The sequence below is a fragment of the Haemaphysalis longicornis genome, unplaced genomic scaffold (genome assembly GCF_048455015.1).
Source record: "Haemaphysalis longicornis isolate Haplotype H1 unplaced genomic scaffold, Haemaphysalis longicornis Haplotype H1 scaffold_4, whole genome shotgun sequence".
Taxonomy (NCBI): domain Eukaryota; kingdom Metazoa; phylum Arthropoda; class Arachnida; order Ixodida; family Ixodidae; genus Haemaphysalis; species Haemaphysalis longicornis.
The window spans coordinates 96,028,320-96,051,942 of NW_027526361.1; the positions used below are offsets into that span (position 1 = coordinate 96,028,320).

The window sequence follows — 23,623 nt, forward strand, 5'->3', positions numbered from 1 at the left end:
GTAGTCATGAGTGCTCAGATGGGGTCGGAAGCCTGTGATAGCGGGGTGGAACCATCCTGAGCACTCAAGGTGGTGCATTAGTTTATTGTTTATCATTCTCTCGATCAGTTTACATAGGACCGGAGTTAATGCTACTGGGCGCAAGTTCTGGGGGGTATTTGGGTCCTTACCAGGCTTTGGTATTGGATGAATGATGGTAATTTTAAGATGGTCAGGGACCGTTCCTGAGGTCCAATGATCGTTCACAAGGTTAAGTAGAACGTCCAGGGCGTGCGGGGGAAGATTTCGTAGATCCTGCTATTTGACATGATCATGCCCTGGTGCTGATTTTGAACGGCCTTGTGAGATGGCTGTCTGAAGCTCTCCCATAGTGAAGAGAGAATCTAGCTCTGGAAGGGGATCGATAACGTCAATAACGGGAAGGTCCGGGAGAATCGATGGATCCTTTACAGCATGAGGGAAGAATGCGTGAACGAGATTATCTTCTACTTGAGAGTAATCTGGCGTTAGGCACATGTCATCAATGATGGGCAGCTTTTTCTTGGCGCGGCCATTCAGGCTACGGAAAACGCGCCATAGACGGGAGAGACCCGATTCATGGCCGAGTTGCTGACAGAGATCGTGCCAGTTTTCGCATTGAAGGTTGACTTGATATTGTCTAATGATGTTATAATGGTGTTCGAGCTGCATTAAATGATGATGTTGCTTACCACCCGTGCGATAACGATGGGTAAGGCACTCTGCTTTTTTGAGAAGACGAAACATGTGCGCGTCAGGTTGCCCGACATCCACCGTACACGTGATGGACTCGATCGCAGTGTTGCGAGCTGAGGTAATGGATCTAACAAAATCAGCAAAGTCGTAGCAGGAATCAGCAGAAAAATGATCTCTAAATGAAGTCCAATTTACGTGATTCACAGTGTGACGGGTACGAAGTTTCTTATTGTTGATATAGAGAAGGACGGGATAGTGATCACTACCCCAGGCGCAGTTAAGCGTCTTCCACATTAGGATGGTGCCAGGAGTGGTGAGAGTTAAATCCGGAGTAGTGTCACTTTGTTTAGGATGAAGGCCTATGCGGGTATAGACGCCAGGTTCATTCCGTAGGTGTAAGGGGCTAAATTCAAGTGCCTGTTCGAGGAGCCTGCCACGCGGATGAGTGCACGAGTAGCCCCAAAGAGCGTTAGGGGCGTTGAAGTCTCCTCCAACTAGGATAGGACCTGTAAAATTTAGTGAACTAAGATATGGAATCCAATCGTAAGCATTCGAAGGTACAGAACCTTTACAAGGGGGATAGTATACGGACACCAGAAGCATTGGCTTTCCCCAAAGTGGAACCACTCTAACAATGACAACTTCGCGATGAATTGTACTGGCCTTATCCCACTTGTGCTGCACTGCCTGACATGAATTATGGACAAGAACAGCCGCTAAGCCCGGAAAATGTGGTTGTCCAGCACAATTGCGGGTGTACGTTGGAATAGTCGGATCTACAAACGTGTTATAATTCGAGATCTTACAAGGTGCGCGGGTTTCCTGCAAAAGAAGAGCGAGAGGTTTTAAGGTGGCTATCTGAGATTTTAAAAGTGGTCCTGTTTGGAGGAAGCTACGGCAATTCCACTGTATGATGAGCCGATTAATTGAAGATGCGGGTTGCATTTTGGGGACTTAAATGTTCTTTTTTCGTTTAGATTCGTTAGAAGGCGACGTCTGTGGCAGAATTGTTTTAAACAGCTCACCAATCTGCGTGGCGATATGAGTGATTTCATCCTTTAGGGAGGTGACTTGCACTTGGAGAGCGACAATTTCGTTGGATGCCTTCTGCCAGTCTTTGTTGTTCTCAAACTTCAGGCGAGCGTCGCGCTGTGCGAGCTTCTGCTCGGTAACGTAACTCTGAGTGGGAGTTTTTGTGGTCGACCTGATCTCTTCTGCATTTTTTCGGCTTGTACGAGATCACCTGCGATGCTTTGAGACGGAGCGGACCGTGTCCGGCGAGGGTGACTGACGATGGGTCAATGCCTTACGAAGGGCTGTCATTTCTTTGTGCATAGCCGCCATCTCTGCCCGTAGTTCAGAGAGACTGCGGCGAAGCTGGGCATTTTCAACGACCAATGGATGGTTTTCGGGTAACTTGGATGGGGTTCCCGCTAGAGCAGATGCCCATGTGACCCCTTCTGGTACGGTGCGGGTGTTCGTGGTTCCACTCTTTGCCGGAGGGGATTGCTTGATGGCGGACGTCGAGTTTAAGCTACGTTCTGTTGGGAATGACTATCCCACCGCTGCCACCACTGTTGGGAAATGACTATCCCACCGCTGGCACCACTGTTGGGAATGACGATCCCAGGGCGGTCGCCAAGGTTGTGACTCGCCTTCCTGCTCGTCACCGAGGTTGGGAATCAGCCATCCCGACGCTGTCTCCGCTGTTGCGACTGGCCACCCGAGCGCAGTCACCGGTGTAGCGATGTTGCCTTGCTCCGTCCGCTATCGACGCGGCACAGAGCCGAGCGAAGAAGTTCTCGAGCCGACGAAAACTTGAAGTAACATTTATATACAGTATGTACAAGGTAAGCAAACGTTACATAACTCGCACAAAGGCGACAGCACCCCTTTCACTCGGTGCTTCCGAAGAGACTGGTGCCGGAGAGAAGCCGCCGAAGAATGCCGACGATGAGAGCCTCCGGGCTTCTTTTATAGCCCGGGAGTTCGTTGTGGCCCCAAGAAGTTCGAAATGCTCCAATCAGGGCTCTCGCTGCCTGAAGTTTGAATTCCGACGAATGGTAGCGAAGCGGTGAGTCAGCTGCGCCGCCAATGGGGAAAGGGAGAGCGATGCGGCCGCCGTCTCCGTGACCTCGCCTCCGGGCGTAGCGATATGCCCTTGTTTGGGTCGTTCTCCGCTGAGAGATTCGGCCGCGCCGCAGCGTTTCGAGATGCAGGATTCGGCCGCGCCGCAGCGACAAAGGGAGATGCGTGACTCAGCCTCGCTGTCGGCGCGTCGCCTCGTGCAACGCCTTTGGGCCAGGCGCTCTGGCACAACAGCACCCCCGCCGCCAGACAATGCGCCGTGAAGACGAGCTGCCTCCACGTGGCTCGGATGCTGGGCGCGCTCGTTCGCCAGGCTCATCCAGGTACACCTCCAGGGCCCCAGGAAAAGGGCGGCTCCACGAAGTTCCTCTCCTTGAACAGGTACCAGCTGCCAGGTCCGGATCACAGGTACCTCGCCGTGCTGCCCAGGTGTCTCGACCAGCTTCGTCCGGCTCTTCCGGTCTGTCCTCAGCACCGGTTGCTCATCGTTCTGGAGCTTGCAAAGAACCGACCGACAACAGGCAACACCAAGCGCAAGCAAGCACCCTCTGTCCTCTGTCAGAACACCAGACTCTAAAACGTGACAAACTGTCCTAGCTAAGCGTCTATCCCCAAATTTGGACCCTCTACACCAAGAGACCCATGCGGGACGTAAAACTCTTAAAAGAAGAACTCACACTAAGTGTCAAACGTAACACACGACATTAAGTGATCTTAACTAAAGTTGATTACTTGAAATCACGCGGTGCGGAAATAAACAACTGAGGCAGCAAATGAGGGCAATAATTTTGCTCCCATCTACCTGCTACGCTAAAATCTGCTCACGAAGAAACGAAACGAAAGACACGGGGAGGACGAACGCAGCCTTACTTAGAACGCACGGCTTAGTGCGTCTGAGTTAGCGGTTCCGGCTACATAGCATGCAAACTTCTGCACTGCTCACACGACGCAGCCAAATTCCTTTACGGAAGTACTGTAAGCCTCTTCCCGACAAGTTAGCTTGCGACTTACAAACTGGTCGTTCCCGGCCGTTCGCATCCTCTGGGCATAGTACAACTTCCATGCCACGATCGCTCGTATCGAACTGAATAACGAACCTTTCGAAAAGTCGGGGACCGTTAGAACTGGCTCCTCGCTCAGGCTCGTTACAGCGCTTAAAACGCGTCCTCCTACTTTGTGTCCTTTCCACCTTAACTGGCTGACTCGTTGTAAGAGCATCACTAACGGACTAGCCAGTGTGGAGTAATCTTTAACTTAAGTCTAGCCCTATCGAGTCAAACCCGAAAAAGTCTTTATCTCAGACTTAGTCGTTGGTCGGCGATAGCTTACGACTGCGGCCACTTTGGTTTCCGACGGTCTGCGTCGGCCGCGCTACCACCGCCACATGCCTTAGTTACGTCACTTGGGCGCAACCTATGCGACACTTTTGACTGTTTGACTGATAGGCCTGCTTTGAGCCTGCTCAGCACGACTCTTAAGTGCTCTACTTGCTCCTACCATGTGCTAGAAAAGCTGGCGACATCGTCGAGGTAATGGAGCGCGTACTACGAAAGGCAACAAAACACCCGATCCGTTAGTTTTGAGAAGCAATACTGCTCGTGTTTGAGTCCGAAGATGCACATGACGGGACGGACTGTCCGAACGGGGGGGAAATGAACGCTGCGTAACAACTAGCTCTTCCCCACAGGCTAGTTTCGTTATTCGAAACGCGTTCTCTTTCCGCGGTCATATACAATCCTCGCAAAGCTGACGCCCGTAATATCGCGCGGAGCTGACCTCAAGGTCAACTTAGCGGCAGGTACGCAAGCCTCCCAGTCGCGTTTCCGCTCAAAGCAGAAAGCTCTGATCGTTCGCTTTCGCCATGGGGACCTTTGCTCCACTAGGTTGGAACGCGGGTGAAAGTGCCCCACCTTGCTTTCAAGCAAGCCATCGAGAACTGGGGACAACATCGAGTTCGCCTCGCAACGCGCGGCCACCTGGGTTTCCCCGCCGATGGGGATGGCGCAACCCGCTTCGGCCGACAGTGGCTCGACTAAGCTACTGCCAGAGCTTTCGGTCCGCTTGCCGCTCGGCCTTCGTTGCTCGCTCGTCTCTCGTGTCCCGTTCGCAGGCTTTGCCACCACATCGCCCGCGTGAGAGCTCACACCCGAAGGAACACCTTCTGTTTCCGGGGGCTCTAGCGGCTTCGTCTGGCTAGCCTCGCCGTCCAAACTTTCACGAGAAACCTCGCTAGCTCGCGCACTGTGCGCGATCTTGTTGGAAGCCGTCTCTGAGGCCTCCTCTGATTCTGAGCGTTCTGCCGAGATCGTTGAACCTGAGACCGACACATGAACGCGATCAGCGGACCCGTACGGCCCTCTGTCGGACGTCTCAGCAAGTGCTTTATCTCGCTCAGGCACCCCTTTGCTCTCGGTGACGGCGGTACGGTCTCTGTCAACGTCACTCGCGACGAGCCAACGCCATCTAGGGACGAGCTCACCGGATTTCTCTGTCGGCCCTATCGGCAGCGCTTCGACCTTGAGCTCGTCTTCGCGTAACGGCTGATCGGAAAACGGTGACAACGTACTCTCCGTGTCGCCCGGCTCCGTTTCTCCACCGAAGGGTTTCACGCAAACCGCCTCAGCCGCTGGCGGTTCGACTAACCTACCGCGAGAGTTTTCGGTCGGCTCGCAGTTCGAGCTACGTTGCTCGGCGTCCTTTCGCGTCTCGCTCGCTGGGGAAGAGTCAACATTCTCCGAGAGCTTCCCCGCTTGCGAACTCGAAAGTGTCATGCCCTGTGCCATGCACTGGCCACTGCTCGCGGCCTGTGCGCGCGTTTCGAAATCTTCATTTCGAAGCGGCTTCTCTGCCTCCGCGCCGTTCTCGCTTTCCCGGCTCGCTTCTCTGGCCAAGAATACGAGTGCGGTCGCTTCGCGTTTGGCCTTGGACGCTCCGTCTTCCGGCCCTGACCTCTCAACAACGAACGGCGGCCGTTGGTCCTGACTTCTCGGACCACTCGCCTGTACCGCTGGACAAGTCACGCTAGGCGCCGGCGAACCCTGCCGGAACTCCGACTCTAGCCTCATCAACTCGAGCTGCCTTTCGGCTTCCCGTTTCTGCCTTTCAGCTTTTCGTTCCTGCCTTTCGGCTTCCTCCCTGCGTTCCTGTGCCTCCTCGCGCTCACGGCGCTCTTTCTTTTCGGCTTCCTCGCGCTCACGGCGCTCTTTGATATCATCCCTGGCCTCATTGACTTCCTCAGCCGTTACGTTCTCCTTCCGCATGATCTCAAGGATCGCATGCTTCCGTTTCGCACGGCCTAGGTCAAGGCTCAGCTCCTCGCAAATTTCGATGAGTTCCTTCACTTTAAGGTCCTCCATCGTTTGCACTGGCCTCTTGCTGCTTACCCGCTTTAGAATTCCCTTGCCGTTCCTATACTACCAAGCTACTAGTAAGGCACGCGCAAGTAATTCTCTACGCTCCTTTGTTTACCTCTCGGCACTAGCTTTGGTTTCAAAACACTTTCTCTAGGCTTGAAACACTCAAAGCTATACACAGTGCTTCACCCAGCCCTTCTCTAAACTACCATAACCTGTGCTAGAGAAGTCTGGTGAACTGAGAGAAAACGTCGAGCGCTTACCACACCAGGTAGTAGCCGTTGCCGGTCGATCCCGCAGCTGCCATCCACTGTTGGGAATGACTATCCCACCGCTGCCACCACTGTTGGGAAATGACTATCCCACCGCTGGCACCACTGTTGGGAATGACGATCCCAGGGCGGTCGCCAAGGTTGTGACTCGCCTTCCTGCTCGTCACCGAGGTTGGGAATCAGCCATCCCGACGCTGTCTCCGCTGTTGCGACTGGCCACCCGAGCGCAGTCACCGGTGTAGCGATGTTGCCTTGCTCCGTCCGCTATCGACGCGGCACAGAGCCGAGCGAAGAAGTTCTCGAGCCGACGAAAACTTGAAGTAACATTTATATACAGTATGTACAAGGTAAGCAAACGTTACATAACTCGCACAAAGGCGACAGCACCCCTTTCACTCGGTGCTTCCGAAGAGACTGGTGCCGGAGAGAAGCTGCCGAAGAATGCCGACGATGAGAGCCTCCGGGCTTCTTTTATAGCCCGGGAGTTCGTTGTGGCCCCAAGAAGTTCGAAATGCTCCAATCAGGGCTCTCGCTGCCTGAAGTTTGAATTCCGACGAATGGTAGCGAAGCGGTGAGTCAGCTGCGCCGCCAATGGGGAAAGGGAGAGCGATGCGGCCGCCGTCTCCGTGACCTCGCCTCCGGGCGTAGCGATATGCCCTTGTTTGGGTCGTTCTCCGCTGAGAGATTCGGCCGCGCCGCAGCGTTTCGAGATGCAGGATTCGGCCGCGCCGCAGCGACAAAGGGAGAGGCGTGACTCAGCCCCGCTGTCGGCGCGTCGCCTCGTGCAACGCCTTTGGGCCAGGCGCTCTGGCACAACAGTTCTTCTTTCTTGGGGACACGGCTTAGGCAAACCTTGCTAATGAATTTTACAAGACAGTAGTGAACATTGGTCTTGAAAAGCATCCAAAGGTTATTAGTTGACATTGTTTCATCATTGTGACACCGAAGGAATTCAGGATAACGTTCTTCTAAGAAGTCGAGGACACTGACGTCATCCGCGTTTGTCCAGTCATATATCTGGGTATTTTTCTTCCGGGCCTGTTGCGGGTTATATAGCGTTAAAGAGCATGTGGTTGCTTTGTGATCCGCAATCCCAGTGACTGTTTACCAAAAAATTGTGTTATCTGAACACTGGCACCTAAGAAAGTGAGGTCTAATATACTGCTGCTGTTCTGAGTGACTCGTGTTGGGACGTGTATAATCTGTTTAAGTCCAAAGTTAAAAAGCAATTTCCAGCAATGCTTCTGCGCGATACGAATCGGCAGTTCCGTGATCTAGTGTTTCCCAGTTTATTGAAGGTAAGTTAAAGTCACCCGTTGAGTATTATTTTTTTAGTTTCCTGAACATAACGTTGCATATAATCTGACAGCACGTGCAGCGTACTGCAATCGGCATTTGGGGGGCGATACATAGCTCCGACGAAAGATAGAAACCTCCCGACACTAATCTTACACCGTCACTAGATAAGGTACAAGAGTAGCGGCACTCAGGCGTGCAAGTCAGCAGCGGCGGCCATTTTGGTGTTTATCAGTGTTGCGAGATTGCCTCTTCTACGGCGTCGCCGCTAACTTCTACCGGGGTGTTTGTTAACAACACCGCCAAAGATGCAGCAAAACGGCATCTTCGTGCGCACTTCAGCTGCTGAAATGCTGCTACAAGCGTTATCCTTGATTCGTGTTCGGAACAACGTTAGTAGTGCGTAGCCGCAGAGCGGGGGGGACAAGCTAAGTCTTCCACAGTTTACCGACTGAAAATGCACAAGCAACAAAATGGCAGCGCCCATGAACCGTCGCAGTGTAAACAATTATCACGTGATGCGAACTGACCAATGATCATGGCGGCGGCACGGAACAATAGGAGAAAAGAGTGCCGATACTCTGTAACCTTATCTAGTGACACTACCTTCAACGTCAGGCATGGGCGTGGTCGGAATATCATCCCTCACAAGAATTGCAACACCACCCCCTCGAGTGCATCTGTCTTTGCGCAAAACAATGTAGCCTGGTGGGAAGACATCACTGCTCGGAATTCACGACGACAGCCATGTTTCCGTGATTGTGACGACATGCGGGGAATGATCGAGAAGAGGTGCTTCTAATTCTTCTGTTTTGTTCACTACGCTTTTTGAATTACGGTTAACTATAATTAGTTGCTCTGGCTGGTCGGGCTGTTCCCGTTTTTTACAAAACTTATTTTCTTTCTGCTCATGGGTACTTTGTTGCCACTTTATTCGTCCCAAACGAACACTTCGTCATTGATTTTAACTGTATCGAAGATCAGTTTGACTTTGTCTTTGTTGTCTCGATTCGATTTGAAACTGTCCCACAGCTGCTTCCGGACATTACGTACCCTTAGGGAAAAATCTTCGCTGACCGAGATGTTAGATGCTTTAAGTTTGGTGCAATTCTTGAAAATTTTTGGATTTGTCTCTAGAATGAAGTAGTTTAAAGATTACGGGCCTGGTTTTGTTTTCCTTTTTAGCGCCGAGTCTGTGAATCCTCTCAATTCCGGAGATATTTACCTTAAGCGTATTTTCAATGAGTTTTACACGTATTTCATTTTCAAGGCTTTCTGTAGTCTCTTCATCTTCTTCTGTAATACCGTAAACGATAAGGTTCGATCGCCTACTTCTGTTTTCGAGGTCGTCGACCTGCCGTGCTAGGTTAGTTACGGTTTGTTCCAAACAATCGATTTTGTCTTCTACCTCTACTACCCTACTCTCTATGTTAGGCAGAGCATCCAGTTTAGCGTGAATGGTTGCCAGATATTCTGTTATCGCTTTGTTCTCCTGTTTCATTTCTTTGATATCGGCAGCTATTTTGCGCACTTCATTCATGACTTCTAGAAGAGTGGGGCCGGGGTTGGTTTCGATGTCTCCAGACAATAGTAATAAATCTTTCAAAGAAAGAGCATAGCCAGTAACAAGTGAGCACATTTGCCATGGGCACGGCAGCACCACAAGAAAGACATTGCTACTACGAAAACATTTTTCAAATTGCTTTCTCATCTGAACACAAAAGACTAATAAGTGGTTGGTGAGCGTCATGCTCCTTGCGGTGCAGCCGTGCCCAATGCCGATGGTCGATATGTTACTCCATTTTTACATAGCTGCTATCAGTTGTATCTCGGTTGTCGAAGTGAAGCGGCAGGGTGCGCTTTCCAGCCAGTGCATCCCGGTGAGGGCTGCGCCGGTCAGGATGAGCACATTTTCGGTTCCTTCGATGCCAGCAAGGGGACGATCCCGCAGAGAAACTGGTGTGAAATCCTGGTCGAAGGCGTACTGGGGCAGCAAAGAACCGATGACCTGAACACAAAAGACGAAATGGTTGGTGAGCGTCATTCTCCCTGCGGTGCAGCCGTGCCAAATCAAGTGCCCAAGATGAGTTGATAGTGATGGTTGAGAAGCAGAACATTCCCAAAGAACATGCGTCGTATTGGGAAAGCCAGAACACTTAAAGCACCGTGCATGGCTGCGATGACCTTCTAATCGATGTAGTATGTGTGGGGTTGGAAGGCTGTCCGTTTGCGCGTGCCGTATAGGACAAGCATCTGCCCGGGGTAACAGGTGAGAGGGAGACGGTAGTCTGCCTATTGCTGGCTAACACGTGCACAGTCTGGCGTCGATGTAGACGGGCTTGTCGCGCCTGCGTGGCTTGGTGGAAAGGGGTTGGCCAGTGCGTCTCTGAGTCTCCCGGTTGGGACGGAGCACGGGAGAGCTGATGCGCCAGCTCATTGCCCGGGACACCTACGTGACCAGGAACCCAGTCCAGCACGTAACTAGAAACCGTGTGTTTGGCCAGATGAGTGTGGAGTGTACGCATCATATTGATGGGAAGCAACTGCTCCTGGAAGAAGCCGAGAACATCCTGACTGTCGCTCAGAATCACGTGGTTACCGGGAGTTTCTAAGGATAAGATGGCGTCAGTGATTGCTTGAGCCTCGAGAGATAGGACGGAAGAAACGCCCGAGTATCTTTTCTGCAAGGGCGGGTGGGCAGGACGAACAACTACTGTGACCCCGTGTGCATCTTTTGTGGAAACTTAAAAAAGAACCTACAAAATTGAAACTTTGCCCGCACATTATTACCAATACCACCTTCTCCTTTTCTTCTTCAAATACAAACCCAGGGCCACATTCAGATATTCTGCAGACACCACAACAACATGCAATTAACGTAGCGGTTGTGCTCCCCTTACTAATTTTCGTCAAAACCTGTAATTAGGCAACACACCTAAAATTTTTCCATGGAATCACCCATACCGGCGGCGCCATTCCCAGTTGGCTCAAACTTTGTGCTACGTCAATTTCTTCCACGATGAGGGGAAAACATTCTACGCGCTCAATAAACGCGTCAAAAACGCTTGTGACGCTTTCGAAGTCCTGTGTTAATGATTTGGCAAAGTTATTCTTTCCATCAAGTCGGTGATAATACCTCACATTCCCGGGCAATTTTAGTGTGGCTACATTTAGCTATTCCTAAATAGTGGCCAAACGTTTTATGTGTTTCGTATAACATTTCTACGCAGGGGTCCATAACGCGCGTTCATTAATTTGGCTTAAAAGCGCTATTTAACTCGACACCTTTAAAGCTTGCCTGTTCATCAACCCTGATATTGTGCCTTGACGTGAAATATAAACTCTGCTCAAAACAAAAGAAAACATCCGTAAAACGCTTTGGAGCAAGTGTATTATTATGCTTCGAAAGGCCCGAAGTTTACCCACACACTTCAAACTTTGCCGTTATGGCACCCCTGTCTTACCCCACGTTCTCCGCAAACTTCCTCATTTATTCTTTTCCTGAGAATCGACATTTTACGTGCATTGGTTAGCGCCCCCTATTTTCCCCAAACAGCCGAACTACCTAACACAGCACCCCTGACATTGGCTGGATTTTCCCAAATTTTAACTCGGTACATCATTTAGCTCTCCGAAAGCGCCGGAAAACATGCAATTGACACTTTCGAGCACTCATTACATCGTTTACTACACTGTAAATGTCGAGGTACGGGGGCTCAAAAGCTTACCACACAGATGTGCTACAAATCTCATCGTCGGCAGAATGACCTCACAAATAAACCCTGACTTCGCCAGTACACCATCACACGTGGCGTGTTGCGTGATACCAACTATGAAAAATCACGAGTCCCTTGGCGGCCCCCCCATTGTCCAGTCTTGTCGCGGGAATGGCAAATACACCTCACGGTGTAGGCTGATAATGTCGCGGGGAGAACGTCCTATCTCACTCAAGGAGAGAGTTAAGTTCTGGTACAAATCGATCAATCCTTCCTCCTTGGCCAGTCCCTTGGGAGGAACGTGGTCCTGGCGGCTGACGATTCGAAACATGAGAAGAGGTCACGTGAACGAGGCGTATATTAAGCACCTCTGGCCAGTTGCGCGGCAATGGTATATGCTGCGCAGGCCGTTGGGAGTAGTGTGTGTTCGTCCTGCTTATCGAGGGAATGCAGCTTACCGACCGTTTGCGCGTGCGCAGTGGTCATGCCTGCCATTCTTGACGACGACCACTGCCGTTGGCACGATCGGCCCCCCGCACAACTACTGGTTGGGCAAGATCGAGGACACAGACCTGAGCCAGATGATTGACCTCTTTCTCATGACCATCTTCGGCGGGATTCCTTGGCAGGTACGGACCATCGTGCGACGTTCTTCGCGGTGTTGGCACTTCTAGCAGCGGAGCTGTTGTACGTCGAGCCTTTTCGTCCGTCTGCTGAAGGCCTTGCGTCACGCGGGGCAGGTAATCAGACCCACCGACAGAGGGCACGGTGGTCTCGCAGGGCCGAGCTTCTCTCCCTCCCGTTAGGGGAGGGAGACAGAAGGGAGCCCTCCGCCGCTGGCGTCTAGCTGCCGATTTTTTCGCGCGGAACGTGGAATTTGCGAAGCGACGGCGCTGCCGTTCACGGGCGAGCGCCCGTTGGCCTTCGAGCCGACACAGGAGAACCACAGCTCTGTGGTTTCAGCAGATTTCACACCAGGGGGAACTGGGTTTAGCTTCTTTGGGTGGCGATAGCGTGTTTGTGAACCGAAAAGTTCGTTTGATTGGGACGAGTTGCCAAAAGAGCAGCATTAGGTCTTACTCCTCGTTCAATGAGCCCGATGAGACTATATCAGTAAAGGGCCTTTCATGGCCCGTGTCGATTAATGAAAATTTGAAGGGGAGAGTAGAAGAGGTGTATTCCAGAAATTAACCTCTGAGGCGTGATTTGAACCATGTTAAGGTGCAGCAAAACATATTTGCACGCTGTTAATGTGTTTTGAACGCATTACAAAAGATTTTCCATCTTCTCATATCGTCTCACGTATATGAGGTGCAAGCAACGTCTCCTGCACTTCTGTATACTTCCGTGGATTCGCGAGTAATAGAAGCTAGCTTTGGGGAAAAAACCGGTGAGGCAATGCACGAATTCGAGGCAAGCCACCAATGAACGCCTCGATCTCTCCAGAAGCTCCCAACAGGATGACCTGAAAAGAAACGCCTCACCAACTGTTCTTTGTATTTTTAAGCAATCGATCTTAATTTTTAAAGTACAAGTACAAGTATCCCCCCGTAGATGTGACAACCTTAACACACGCTGTTTTTTGCTTATGCACGATGCGCCGCCAGCAGTCCTTTTCTTCTTACGCCCGCTTTAGAACTTAACGGTCGCCAATGTTAGGAGTAGATATAAATTTTAATGCATGTCGAAAATCGTTGCCCGAACATTTACCACATCATTCGGAATTGAAAGTCGGAAACAAAATTGCCGTTATCTCAAAATTATTTGTGGGCCTGTATCTCTTACCTTCTGATGTTTAGAAGATATTGCGGGAGGAAGTTCGTGAGATGGCTATATTTGTTTTAATCCTAGGGCTTTTTCTAACAGCGGGAAATCGATCGTGCCCATATCATGATGATAAAAGGATCATTTGATTAAAGAATTTATTTTGCTTAGTTGGCCTTCAGATTCTTTTGATATTCCGCTGGTATCCGAGCAAAAAAATAAAAGCAATCGTAGCCATCTGAACCACATCGCAAGGTACAGCTCAGAAATTGCCAGGATCTCAATATGGAGGAAAAATACGAAGGTGGAGCAAGAACTTCAAAACAAAATTGCCTCCAATCCACGCTGTGAAGGGGGTTGGAGAACAAAGCTGTAAACGACACCCACAACAATTGCCCATGCCACGTTACTTGAATTCACACACGTGGCTCTACAAAGAGTGAAACCAGAGATTCTTCCTGCCGTTACCTAGAATTCGTAGGGGCGGTGTCCCGAACGCGGAATCACCGGCCACGTTCGGGCTATAGAGCGGCGCTGTAGCCCGGACGTGCGTCGGCAGAAAGAAAACGGCGATGAGCGTCATTCTAAGGGTGAGAGAGCGGAATCTAGCCATCCTGATGTGCTAGCTCGGGGCTACATCACCGCGCAACACATCCGCGGACACCGAAACAATTCGGCTTACGTATACATGCCGAATTCGCTTAGGGATTCCCATTTAAACCGATTTAAACTAGTTAGTTTAGTAAGTTTCAGAATTACGAGAAAGCCGGGGGAACTCTTTTAATCGCTATTTATAAGAACCAGTTGCTCTTTTCGCCTGTTGTAATACCTGTTTAGAAAACGGTGACTCATTCCTGTCAAGCAAAAGGTAGTGTTTGTTTAGCGGCCAGATGTCTGTGTGTGGTCTCGACATTTTGTTTTCGTGCCCTGCAAACCAATCTTTAACGTATTTTTGCCGCTCGAACACTTAATTCCGTCGTGTCCGGGTTACCTAGGAGATACTGTCGAACAATTTAATCAAGCCGGGCGAAGGAAGCGTGAAAATGCCTAAACAGGCCCAAAACAAGCGTCGCTAAAGCAGACGACAAAGCCGGGTCGCGCCGATGCGCCCGACGGCGTGAGCCCGCCGGAAACGCTGGGTAAATTAGCCGCGCCATCTACACTGCGCTCCGTGAGTGACAACCGCTCTTCCCTTGAAGCCGCGTTGGTAGTTTCCTGTACCGCACACCGCGAAAGAACCGTTACCTGGTAGAAGTATAAAGCTTTGCCTTAAAAATGATTCATCAGGAAATTTTGTTGAACACACATTGCAACTGCAAAGCTAGAATAACTGAGTTTTGCAGGCACGCCAAAGTGCCTGATTTAACCCGTCTCGGAAGTTCATTACCCTCCCCATATATACTCTTACAGCATTCCCTGCCTTAAATTTGGGACGGGTAATGAGAATGGGTTGCTGCACGTACTTTTCTGCACGTGAAAAATAGTTCGAAAATGAACGAACAGAGCGTAACCTATCTTGGCTCGTTCGTGCCCCAGCGAAGTTCCCCGAGCCCTGTCGTTTTGCCCTCTGCGCAGGTCTACTTCCAGCGTGTCCTGAGCGCCGATTCCATCTTCACGGCCAAGATGCTCTCGTACATGTCTGCTCTGGGCTGCATATTCTTCGCCATCCCGCCGGTCATCGTAGGCGCCGTCGCCAAAAGTGCCAGTACGTTAATCGTTACGCCCATATTCTCCGCCCCCACTACTTCGCACCACCACATTTGAGGAACACGGCAGGGTACGCAGGCAGCAATGCCAACGTTTTGAGTTAGCAGCAAACCGGAGTATCACCTCCAGCATTTGACTCTCGATTGCTGCAGCAATGAAAATCAGATTAAACTGTAATTCGGTGTTCCTACTCGTCGGCTCCGATATATGCAATTCAGCAAATGCGGGTGCGGTCAGCTTCCATCAGTGCAATTTAAATACCAAATTTTAGCAAGCGAGTACTCCGAAGGAAAGCAACATGATTTAGAAAGAGAAACAGGAAAAGCCCGTAGGTGAACATGAATTAACGCGGCATTTGGCTGGTGGCACTGTTCATGTTTCTGCGACAACAGATGGAAAAGCGATGATAACCGCAGTTACGGCTTGTGGGCAAAAAAAAATTACATAATTGGCGTAATACCCAATTCTCGATTTTGCTGCAAGAACACTATGCGGAGGCTGTTTCGTTGTCAGCTTGACGTAGGTACGATCCGGTTTATGCCAGTGAGCACGCAGGAAGTTTTTTTTTTTTTTGGTAGATAATTCGCGTCAATACAACCAGTTCAGAAAGTATGCCCCACAGAGTTCCCGCATCGACATTGCACACAACTTACATAACCCCCTTGAGCAACGCCATTCAGGATTTGTGTGAGCGTCGAGGCGTTCTGGGCTAGTTATACCGTATTTGCGCGATTATAACACACCCCCGATTGTAACACGCAGTTAGGTTTACGTAGGAAAATTTCGAAAAAATAATTTGACGCCGATAGTGCCGCGCAGCTGAAAGACATGGCACCACGTACCTGGCAGAAGACATTTTCTTTTATCCACGCAACTGTAACAGCAAAAGTCCCTTGTGCTTCGTTAACTTGATCATGCACTTGCATTTTCTTGCTGCTGATTTAAGAATTCCACGTGCGTGCTAAGAGCCGGAAATTCTTCCATGAAAATAATGCTCTGCTTTGTTTACGTCAATAACGCACTGATGTCTCTGGAACGCCCAGTGTGCGTAGTGCGGCTGTCGTCTCTGACTGCTAACAAGTAAAATCACCTTTCGCTAGATGGACGCCTCATGGTGGAACCTTTTCGGAACCATAACGATTGAAACGGGGTGCTTATTGAAGCACCACAAATACGTGCAAGAGATGGATAAGGCATGCCCTTTGGGAAGCGGGTGCACCAAAACTTACTCCCGTCATGTTGACGGGTTTTATTGGATTGGAACTAACTTGCATTTAGGGAGGAGTGCGCGTCCATGAAAACGCTTCCCGCGACGTTGGAGACGATTTTGGTTTTGCGTCCGATTGTAACGGGCGCACAAATTTGAAGGCTCATTTTAGAAAAAAAAAAGTGCGCGTTAGAATCGTGATAACACTGAACGTTGCAAGTCTGCCAGACTCAACTGGCATTAGGCTTGTTGGTGACGTCACTGAATGCACCTAAGTTAATGCGCATGCGCGCTTTAACCCACTCAACTACATTTCTGTCCCCATGGGACAGCATCGACAGGTAGCTTACTCGCGGGTTAGGCAGAAAAATACCCCGCTAAAAAGGCAATCGAAGTCTAGAACCTGAATCACAATTGTGGCTCTGCACAACACTGTAATTACGGGCTACAGGCACGCTATACTGGAGTTTCATGGATTAATTTAGATCCCCTACGGTCATTATCAACGGGAACCCCAACTGGTATACGTAAGTGCTCCTGCTCCTAGCCTTCATCAGATGAACGCCCACCATGCCCAATAATCAAACGATCGGTCGCTTGTTGAGTCGCCCAACGCTTTATCGAATTCGTTATCACGGCGTCTAAACTTCGAGTTGCATCAAATATACAATCTTATGAGTTTCATCACAGCGCACATTACTCCTTACCTCTTCCTTTCGCGATCTCCCCACGAGCAGACTTCACGGCGGCCGGCTACGAGGGACCCTTCAACCTGGAAAAAGACCATCGAAAACACGTGCTGCCGCTCGCGTTGCACTACCTGATGCCGGGAGCCCTGTCCGTCGTTGCCCAGCTGGCCATCACAGCGGCAGTCATGTCGTCCGTGGACTCGTCCATGCTGAGCGCATCGTCCCTCGTCGCCCACAACGTCTACTCCATTATCTTCAGGCCCACGGTGCGCAGTGGACCTCTACTACTGAATTATTGCACACTTACACAGAACGAGATTCACATTATCTGACCCAGTGTCACGAGTGTGTGATGGACTTTTGTTGTGTAGTACAGCGGGTATGCGCACTGTCAGGTGCGCTCGCGTTATGGAAGAGCAAAATGATATTGGTAGCTCCACCGCCTGTCTTCGCCCACTATTTCACAATACTATCGTCATTGACCAGTGCTGCCCCATCCGTGGAAAACGTTCCTTAAACTTCCCGGGTGCTGCTCTGGTGCTACGATCAACTGCGGAATCACTATGTAGCGGCACATCATCTTCGTGTCGCAAGCGATGGGGCCTGGCTTCGATTCCATGTGGGAATATTATTGTCCGTTATATGTAGCGGACAATGTGCCAAAGGCTACGGTATGCGGTAGCCTTTGGCACATTAGAAATGCTACCATATACGGTAGCATTGCGCATGCAATACAAATTCCGCGAAATTTAATTCATGTTAAACGGTGACAGTATAACCGGAATGCACGAAGGCCTACGAATTAACTATAAAACCAAAACTAAACGCAGCCTCGTACGCACAGCAGGGTGTTGTTTCGTCTAGGACATCGCAAATAATTTGGTTAGCGACACTGGAGCTTTGCTTTCCGTGTTAGGTAGCCGTTGATGCGGAAAATGCTTCTTCTTGCAAACAGGCGACAGTTTTACGGGTTAGTAATGCTGGGCGCCCATGACAGGCGTCAATTATCAGACAATGTACGTGTCGCATTTCCAAGCTAAAACTGGAGCGGATTAGAAATGGTTTTTTTTTGCAACGTTTATTTGGAGGAGCGGGAATATTTGTATTATCGCTCATTCAATGCTCCCTTCAAAGGAAGCCGTTCTAGCGACTGGGCCCCGTAAAGCGTGTCTACGCATCGGACCGAATTGCACGCTTTTGCACACGATTCATGCGCGTCAGCCTTGCGAGTGGGTTTTTTAAAGATCATAGTCTTTCTTGGGCTACTTAAACGCAGAAATTTTGATCTGTCTGTCTGTCTGTCTGTCTGTCTGTCTGTCTGTCTGTCTGTCTGTGACTCGATTCAGCCACCCGGCCAAAGTGAAACAGTATCTGCGCAATAGTCTTATTTACCCACAGCCAAATCTAAACGTCTAAACCCGGTGTCAGTGTTAATCGTTGTGAATATTGCTGAACAAGAACAAGACGTTACGCAAATATAAGGCAGAAAATCAATACACAAGTGATAGTTGCAGTGTTCCTTTATTAAAAAAATTCATGGATGCTTGGTATTTGCGATAGAAAATGAAATACTACATCAACGTCAAAAAACTGTCACCTGATGTCGCCAGCGCCACCTCCTGGCGTCATTTAAGAGATCTAACGGCAACAGCAACGAAAGGTTCCACTAGATAGTATCGACATTCCGCTTCAAACGCTCGTGCAGTAGGCCATCGTGGTTCCATAAATGTTGTAGTACGGCGCCTCCATTCATGCGCGTCTCCGCCGTACGGCAGCGCTGACATCGTGACACCCGACTTAAAGCAATAGAACGCGATAAATCTAAATTAACTTGAGCAAACCTCTAGCGTGTTATCTTGACAGGAACGACACGGGAAAGGAATAGTATGAGAGGTAAAGAAGAGAAAGATAAGCGGGGCCTTTACATGGAAGGGACGCCAGTCGACTATCGTCTTTGGGCGAGATTTGCAACGAAAGGAGCAGATATGCGGCCATATTTCACGCCCGCGTCGACCATTCCGCTCACGCTGCGGCCTCTGCCTCGGAAAAGGACGCGCGACGCGCACGGCAGTGCGAGCAGCATGATGTCTCGCTCCAGTACGGAGACGCGCACCTCCTGGCGGGACATTCGAAGCGCTCGGGGCAGCCGGCTGGGCCCGCCAGACATGGTTAGGCTTACCACCGCGGTGGGTATTTGATGGGCGCTTTCACAAGTGGCGCGGATGGCGTTTTAAAGTGCTGTTTTCGCCAAGACTATCACCTATTTTCTCGCATGAGCAACTTCGTTTGTATTTCTTGTTGAGCTTCAACGAGTGGTTAAAAGCCGTCGGCGGAGCTACCTACAACATCATCGCCTCCTTTAATTTTTTTTTTTTTTTTTCATTTCCAAACGCATTGCCCGCTTCCTATAGTGGGATGGAGTGGGACGTCTCTTTCGCCCACATGTCGTAAGGTGGGGCCCCAAGAAAGAAAGAAAGAAAGAAAGAAAGAGGGGGGGAGGTGGCGGCCGGGATTCTACCGCCGCAATTCCCAGAGGGGGAACTTGAAAATCCTCTCCTCACGATTAAAACACTTCTGAACACAAAACACTGCAGCAGTAACGTTGATTGGTTGGTTGATTGATTGATTGATTGGCATTTCTGAACAAAAAACACTGCAGCACTAACATTGATTGATTGATTGATTGATTGATTGATTGATTGATTGATTGATTGATTGATTGATTGATTGATTGATTGATTGATTGATTGATTGATTGATTGATAAGGGTCATTCCATGCCAAATGTCGCAGCCGTAAAATCGACCATCCCGGATTAGCTCAGTAAGAATTGTCGGTCATCCTCGCATGTCCCACAAGCTCTCTGAAAGTGCTTTTGTCCAAAAAAATTTTTTTTTTCCTAGCGGCCTTTTTACCTCCAGAGTTTAACGCAAACTTACGTCTGTGAAAAAATTCATGAAAAAGTCACTTCTCTTACAATGGCCACAATTTTTTTGTGAACATCATGTTGAGGCCCTGGCCTGCTCTATGCCGCATGTTTAAAATATTTTTCCTTTTCTTTGCTTTGATTACGCCATTCAGAAAATACACGATGTCGAGCATTTTCACACATTTTTAGCAAATACGAGCACGTTCTCTCATCCAATGAGGCATTTGTACCTGTATCTGAGCAATGTGGAAAATTGGTAAAAACTATATTTGCACTGAGAAAAGGTGAAATGTGCGAGAAAACTCTTGTCAAATTTGGAAAAATCTCCTTTCTGGCCCATATTCAACTTGAAATTGCGCATTGTTGTGCTCGTAGTAAAAGTATCAAATACAAGCCATTCACTATCACAAATGATCGCAGTTTATGTCAGAAAGTTTAATTAGAACAGTTTTTGTTTTAGCAGAGAAAAAAAAATTTCAATTTGTACAGCGATACTACTTCACCCCGTCGTTCCACGGAGCGTCTTCTCTGCACGGCATTCACCTGCCTGCATGAAAGAGGCGCGAGCCAGCGGGTTTGCGCTACAAGAATACCCTTCGCCGCAATGGTATTTGTAGCGTCAGTACAGAAAAAATGAATAATTCACGTGTTAGTGGGAAAAGTACAACATGGAGCTAGCGGTGGTTCGCCCATTCCATGAGTACGGGTAACTCAACGGCTGGACATCAGATGTGCATTTAAAGCATCGGGTTATGCAATTCCCGCTATCGCATACAAATAAATGTGTTTACTCGATGACTCCGCCGCTGTTTATATTGTAATTTTCGGCATACTTAAAAGATACCGCGTATAACATACCCTGCTTCTTTAAATGCACGTCCATGTCCAGCCAGCCATTGGAATGGGCGCACCACTCATGGAATGGGCGCGCCACCGCTAGCTCCTTGTTGTACTTTTCCCACTAACACGCAAATTATTCCTTTTTCCTCTACTGACGCTACGACAATACTAGCGGTGCTCTTACGGCAGTTACAAAATACTTTTTTTCCTGTTAGTGGTGGTAGCTGTCTTAGGCAACATTCCCCTCTCTGCTTTTCGTCCGCAGCACTGTAATCTTCTTGTCGTTGTTTCTACAGCCTTGAAGTTTACTCCCTCTGTGCTGCCCTTAAGGGCTTCTGGAAGCCGAATATTTCGGTCATGTAGATTTGGATGGATTCACTGGAATTCTAACACTATGGGCTGCATAGTTTGTTTCATTTCTGTCCAATATTTAATCCCATCATTTTGTGTATACCTTCTCACAAATCTCTCAGTTCTCAAGCAACCTGCTCTAGCCTCAAAAAGCAAAGCACTGCCCTTGGAATTACTGCAGATTTTTTTTTCTTTTTGATCTCCGATTTCTCGGCCCTGTACAACACTGACTACGTTTTAGCTGGCATTTTTTTCTCCCCATTTATTTGTTTCTATCTACCTTGCTTTTTTGTTACCTTGGCTGTCTTCGATTCTACACTGTTCTTTCCGTATTTCATCGTTAGCCTTCTAGCCTTCCTTAGTCACTGCGTGTCCATGCTTTTCATGTATAGGTACCTAATAATTGAGCTGTCCACCTACGTTGTTCATTGCTCTCAACCTCCCCTTGAAACACATTTTCCCCTGAGCTTCTCGAACTTCAAACGATGCCCAGCCTGTATCTCCCTGCACTGCTTCGTTAGTTGCTTTACCATGAGGTCCTAAGGCCAAACCGCCTATCTTGTCTGGTTCACCTCAACTCGTGCTAGAGAATCTGTGTTTAAGCAGAGTACAGCATTCGCTAATGTGAGGCCCGGAACCATTACTACTTACCACACTCTTCTCACTACATCATAGTTGTTACACCCCTACAGAGCGCTATGCTTCATAATAGTAGCGTTTCGCTTTCCCTTGCCCTGAAGTTGCGTCTCGTGAGCTTTCAAGTAGTTCTCCCCTTCGTTTACCCCCGCTCCCAAGTCTTTATATTCCTTCACTTTGGGTAATTCGCCATGCTGGATAGACACTGCCTCAGTGGTAGTGTCATCGAAAACCATTATTCCTGATTTTTCTGCGTTAAAATGTAGGTAACCCGAGGTCTGTGGCTTCCTGGCCGCTATTTATGAGCCGTTGCATATCGGTCTGGTTATCAGCTAAAAGAACAATGTCGCCTGCGTATAACACTTCCTGAATACGCTGTTGTACAACTTCGCCTTGCAGCATATGAAGGTTACATGAAAGTGCAGCAAGGATGAAAGTGATGACACAGACAAGCGCTGCTACAAACATATTTATTTCAGAAAACGCACATGTATATATTGACGCATATGGTAATCTGTGTGGACAAGCCCTACTTGACTTTCTTCCAGTTTCTTTTCTAACCCTGCCATGTAAAGTATAAACAGTATTGGGCTCAAAGGGCATCCCTGTTTCAGTCGTCGGTGGGTGTTGACCTGCTGGGCGCATTTCTGTCCTTCGTATGTCGGGTGAACTCTGTTATCTTAATAGATTGCTATAAGAACTGTATTAAATCGCCATCTAATCCCTGCAGTTTCAGCACCCTCCACAGCAGTTCTCCGTTTACGCTGTCATAGGCAGCATAATTCATAATTATCCATTCTCAGCGTTCGCAAATGCAAATTGCACTGTGTTATCACGAACCAATTATAATTCAAGTCCTGTCTTAATCCATTCTGCAGTTCAACAAAGATTTCGTTTTCTTCCATCCGTGCTTGAATTTCTCATTTTATCGCCTGCAGTACGAATCTATACACCACTGACGTTATTGTGAGCGGTCTGTATGAACCAATACTTGCTTTTTTGCCACTGCCCTTATTTATTCAATTCGTCCTACTTTCTAGCCAATCCTGCGGTTTTGCTTTGTTTGTATCCCCTTATCTATTGCCCTCATAAACGATACCTTACTTTTAGGCCCAAGCAGGTTTCTCAGTTCCATTGGTATTCCGTCCGGGCCCACTGCCTCCTGGGGGGACACCTTTTGCTCTGCTTTTTTCCAATCAAGGTTGCTCAAACTTATTTCCCTTTCGGAGGTCTTCTGTGGTGTTGATGTTATCAATGCAGGCTTCCCTTTCTCTGTTTTCCTGTACTTCTCACTAATTACTCGATGAAGATGCGCCAACGCGTGTTCTCTATCTAAATGTTTCCCCTCCTCATCAATCAAGAATTTTTTATGTATATCGTTATTTAAGCTTAGTGATTTTACATGGTTCCAAAACTTATTCGCTGCGCTTTTGTCCTCCTTCCGTATATCTGTCATCCATTGCTCGCTTTTGTGCTTGATCTTTGCTTGCGCCATTTTCTGCACTTCGTTTTTTTTTTTTCGGTAGATATCCCATTTTTCCTTGTCAACGTCCGGTTCCATACCAGTTCTTTTTGCCTCTCTATGTCCCCTCGGCGCCTTTTAACGCTGGTCAATAGCCTCTTCTATTTCCTTATTCCACCAGCTTTTCAGCTTCCCCTTCCCTTTCCATCTGTTTCGTTGCTTGGCTTCATCCATCTTATGCTTTATGAATCCGATCATTTCGTCGTGATCCCAATTTTTTTCTGGGTACTTATTGATTTCGTCTTCCATCATATCAGCGATGATCCTTAACCTAAGATAAGAGGTGCGTGCCATCTGGTGCCCGCGCACGGAATTGACCGCGTTGTGCAATATTGGGAGCGGGGTGCGGACGCCATTATTTCCGGGGAAGGGCCAGATCACTATGTGCGGTCACGTGGTGAGCGGGCGGGGAGAGATCGCGCAGTTTCGACATTATTTTTTGATACCTCGAACTGACAGATGACACCGTAGAAGGTGTTTATCTGTAACCTTGATCGTGAAAGAAACTCGGTAAAGCTATTTTCTTTAGCAAACAAGCTC

At 48.9% G+C, this 23,623-nt stretch overlaps 1 protein-coding gene across 1 annotated transcript in view; it reads left to right on the forward strand.

Moving 5' to 3' along the window:
* The window catches only part of LOC144179857 (uncharacterized), a 114,637-nt gene that overhangs the window by 17,387 nt on the left and 73,627 nt on the right, over positions 1 to 23,623 (forward strand). The window contains exons 6-8 of the mRNA XM_077708283.1: positions 11,919 to 12,068; positions 14,779 to 14,908; positions 16,855 to 17,072. Coding sequence (XP_077564409.1) covers positions 11,919 to 12,068; positions 14,779 to 14,908; positions 16,855 to 17,072 — 498 coding nt within the window. The remainder of the gene's footprint in view (positions 1 to 11,918; positions 12,069 to 14,778; positions 14,909 to 16,854; positions 17,073 to 23,623) is intronic.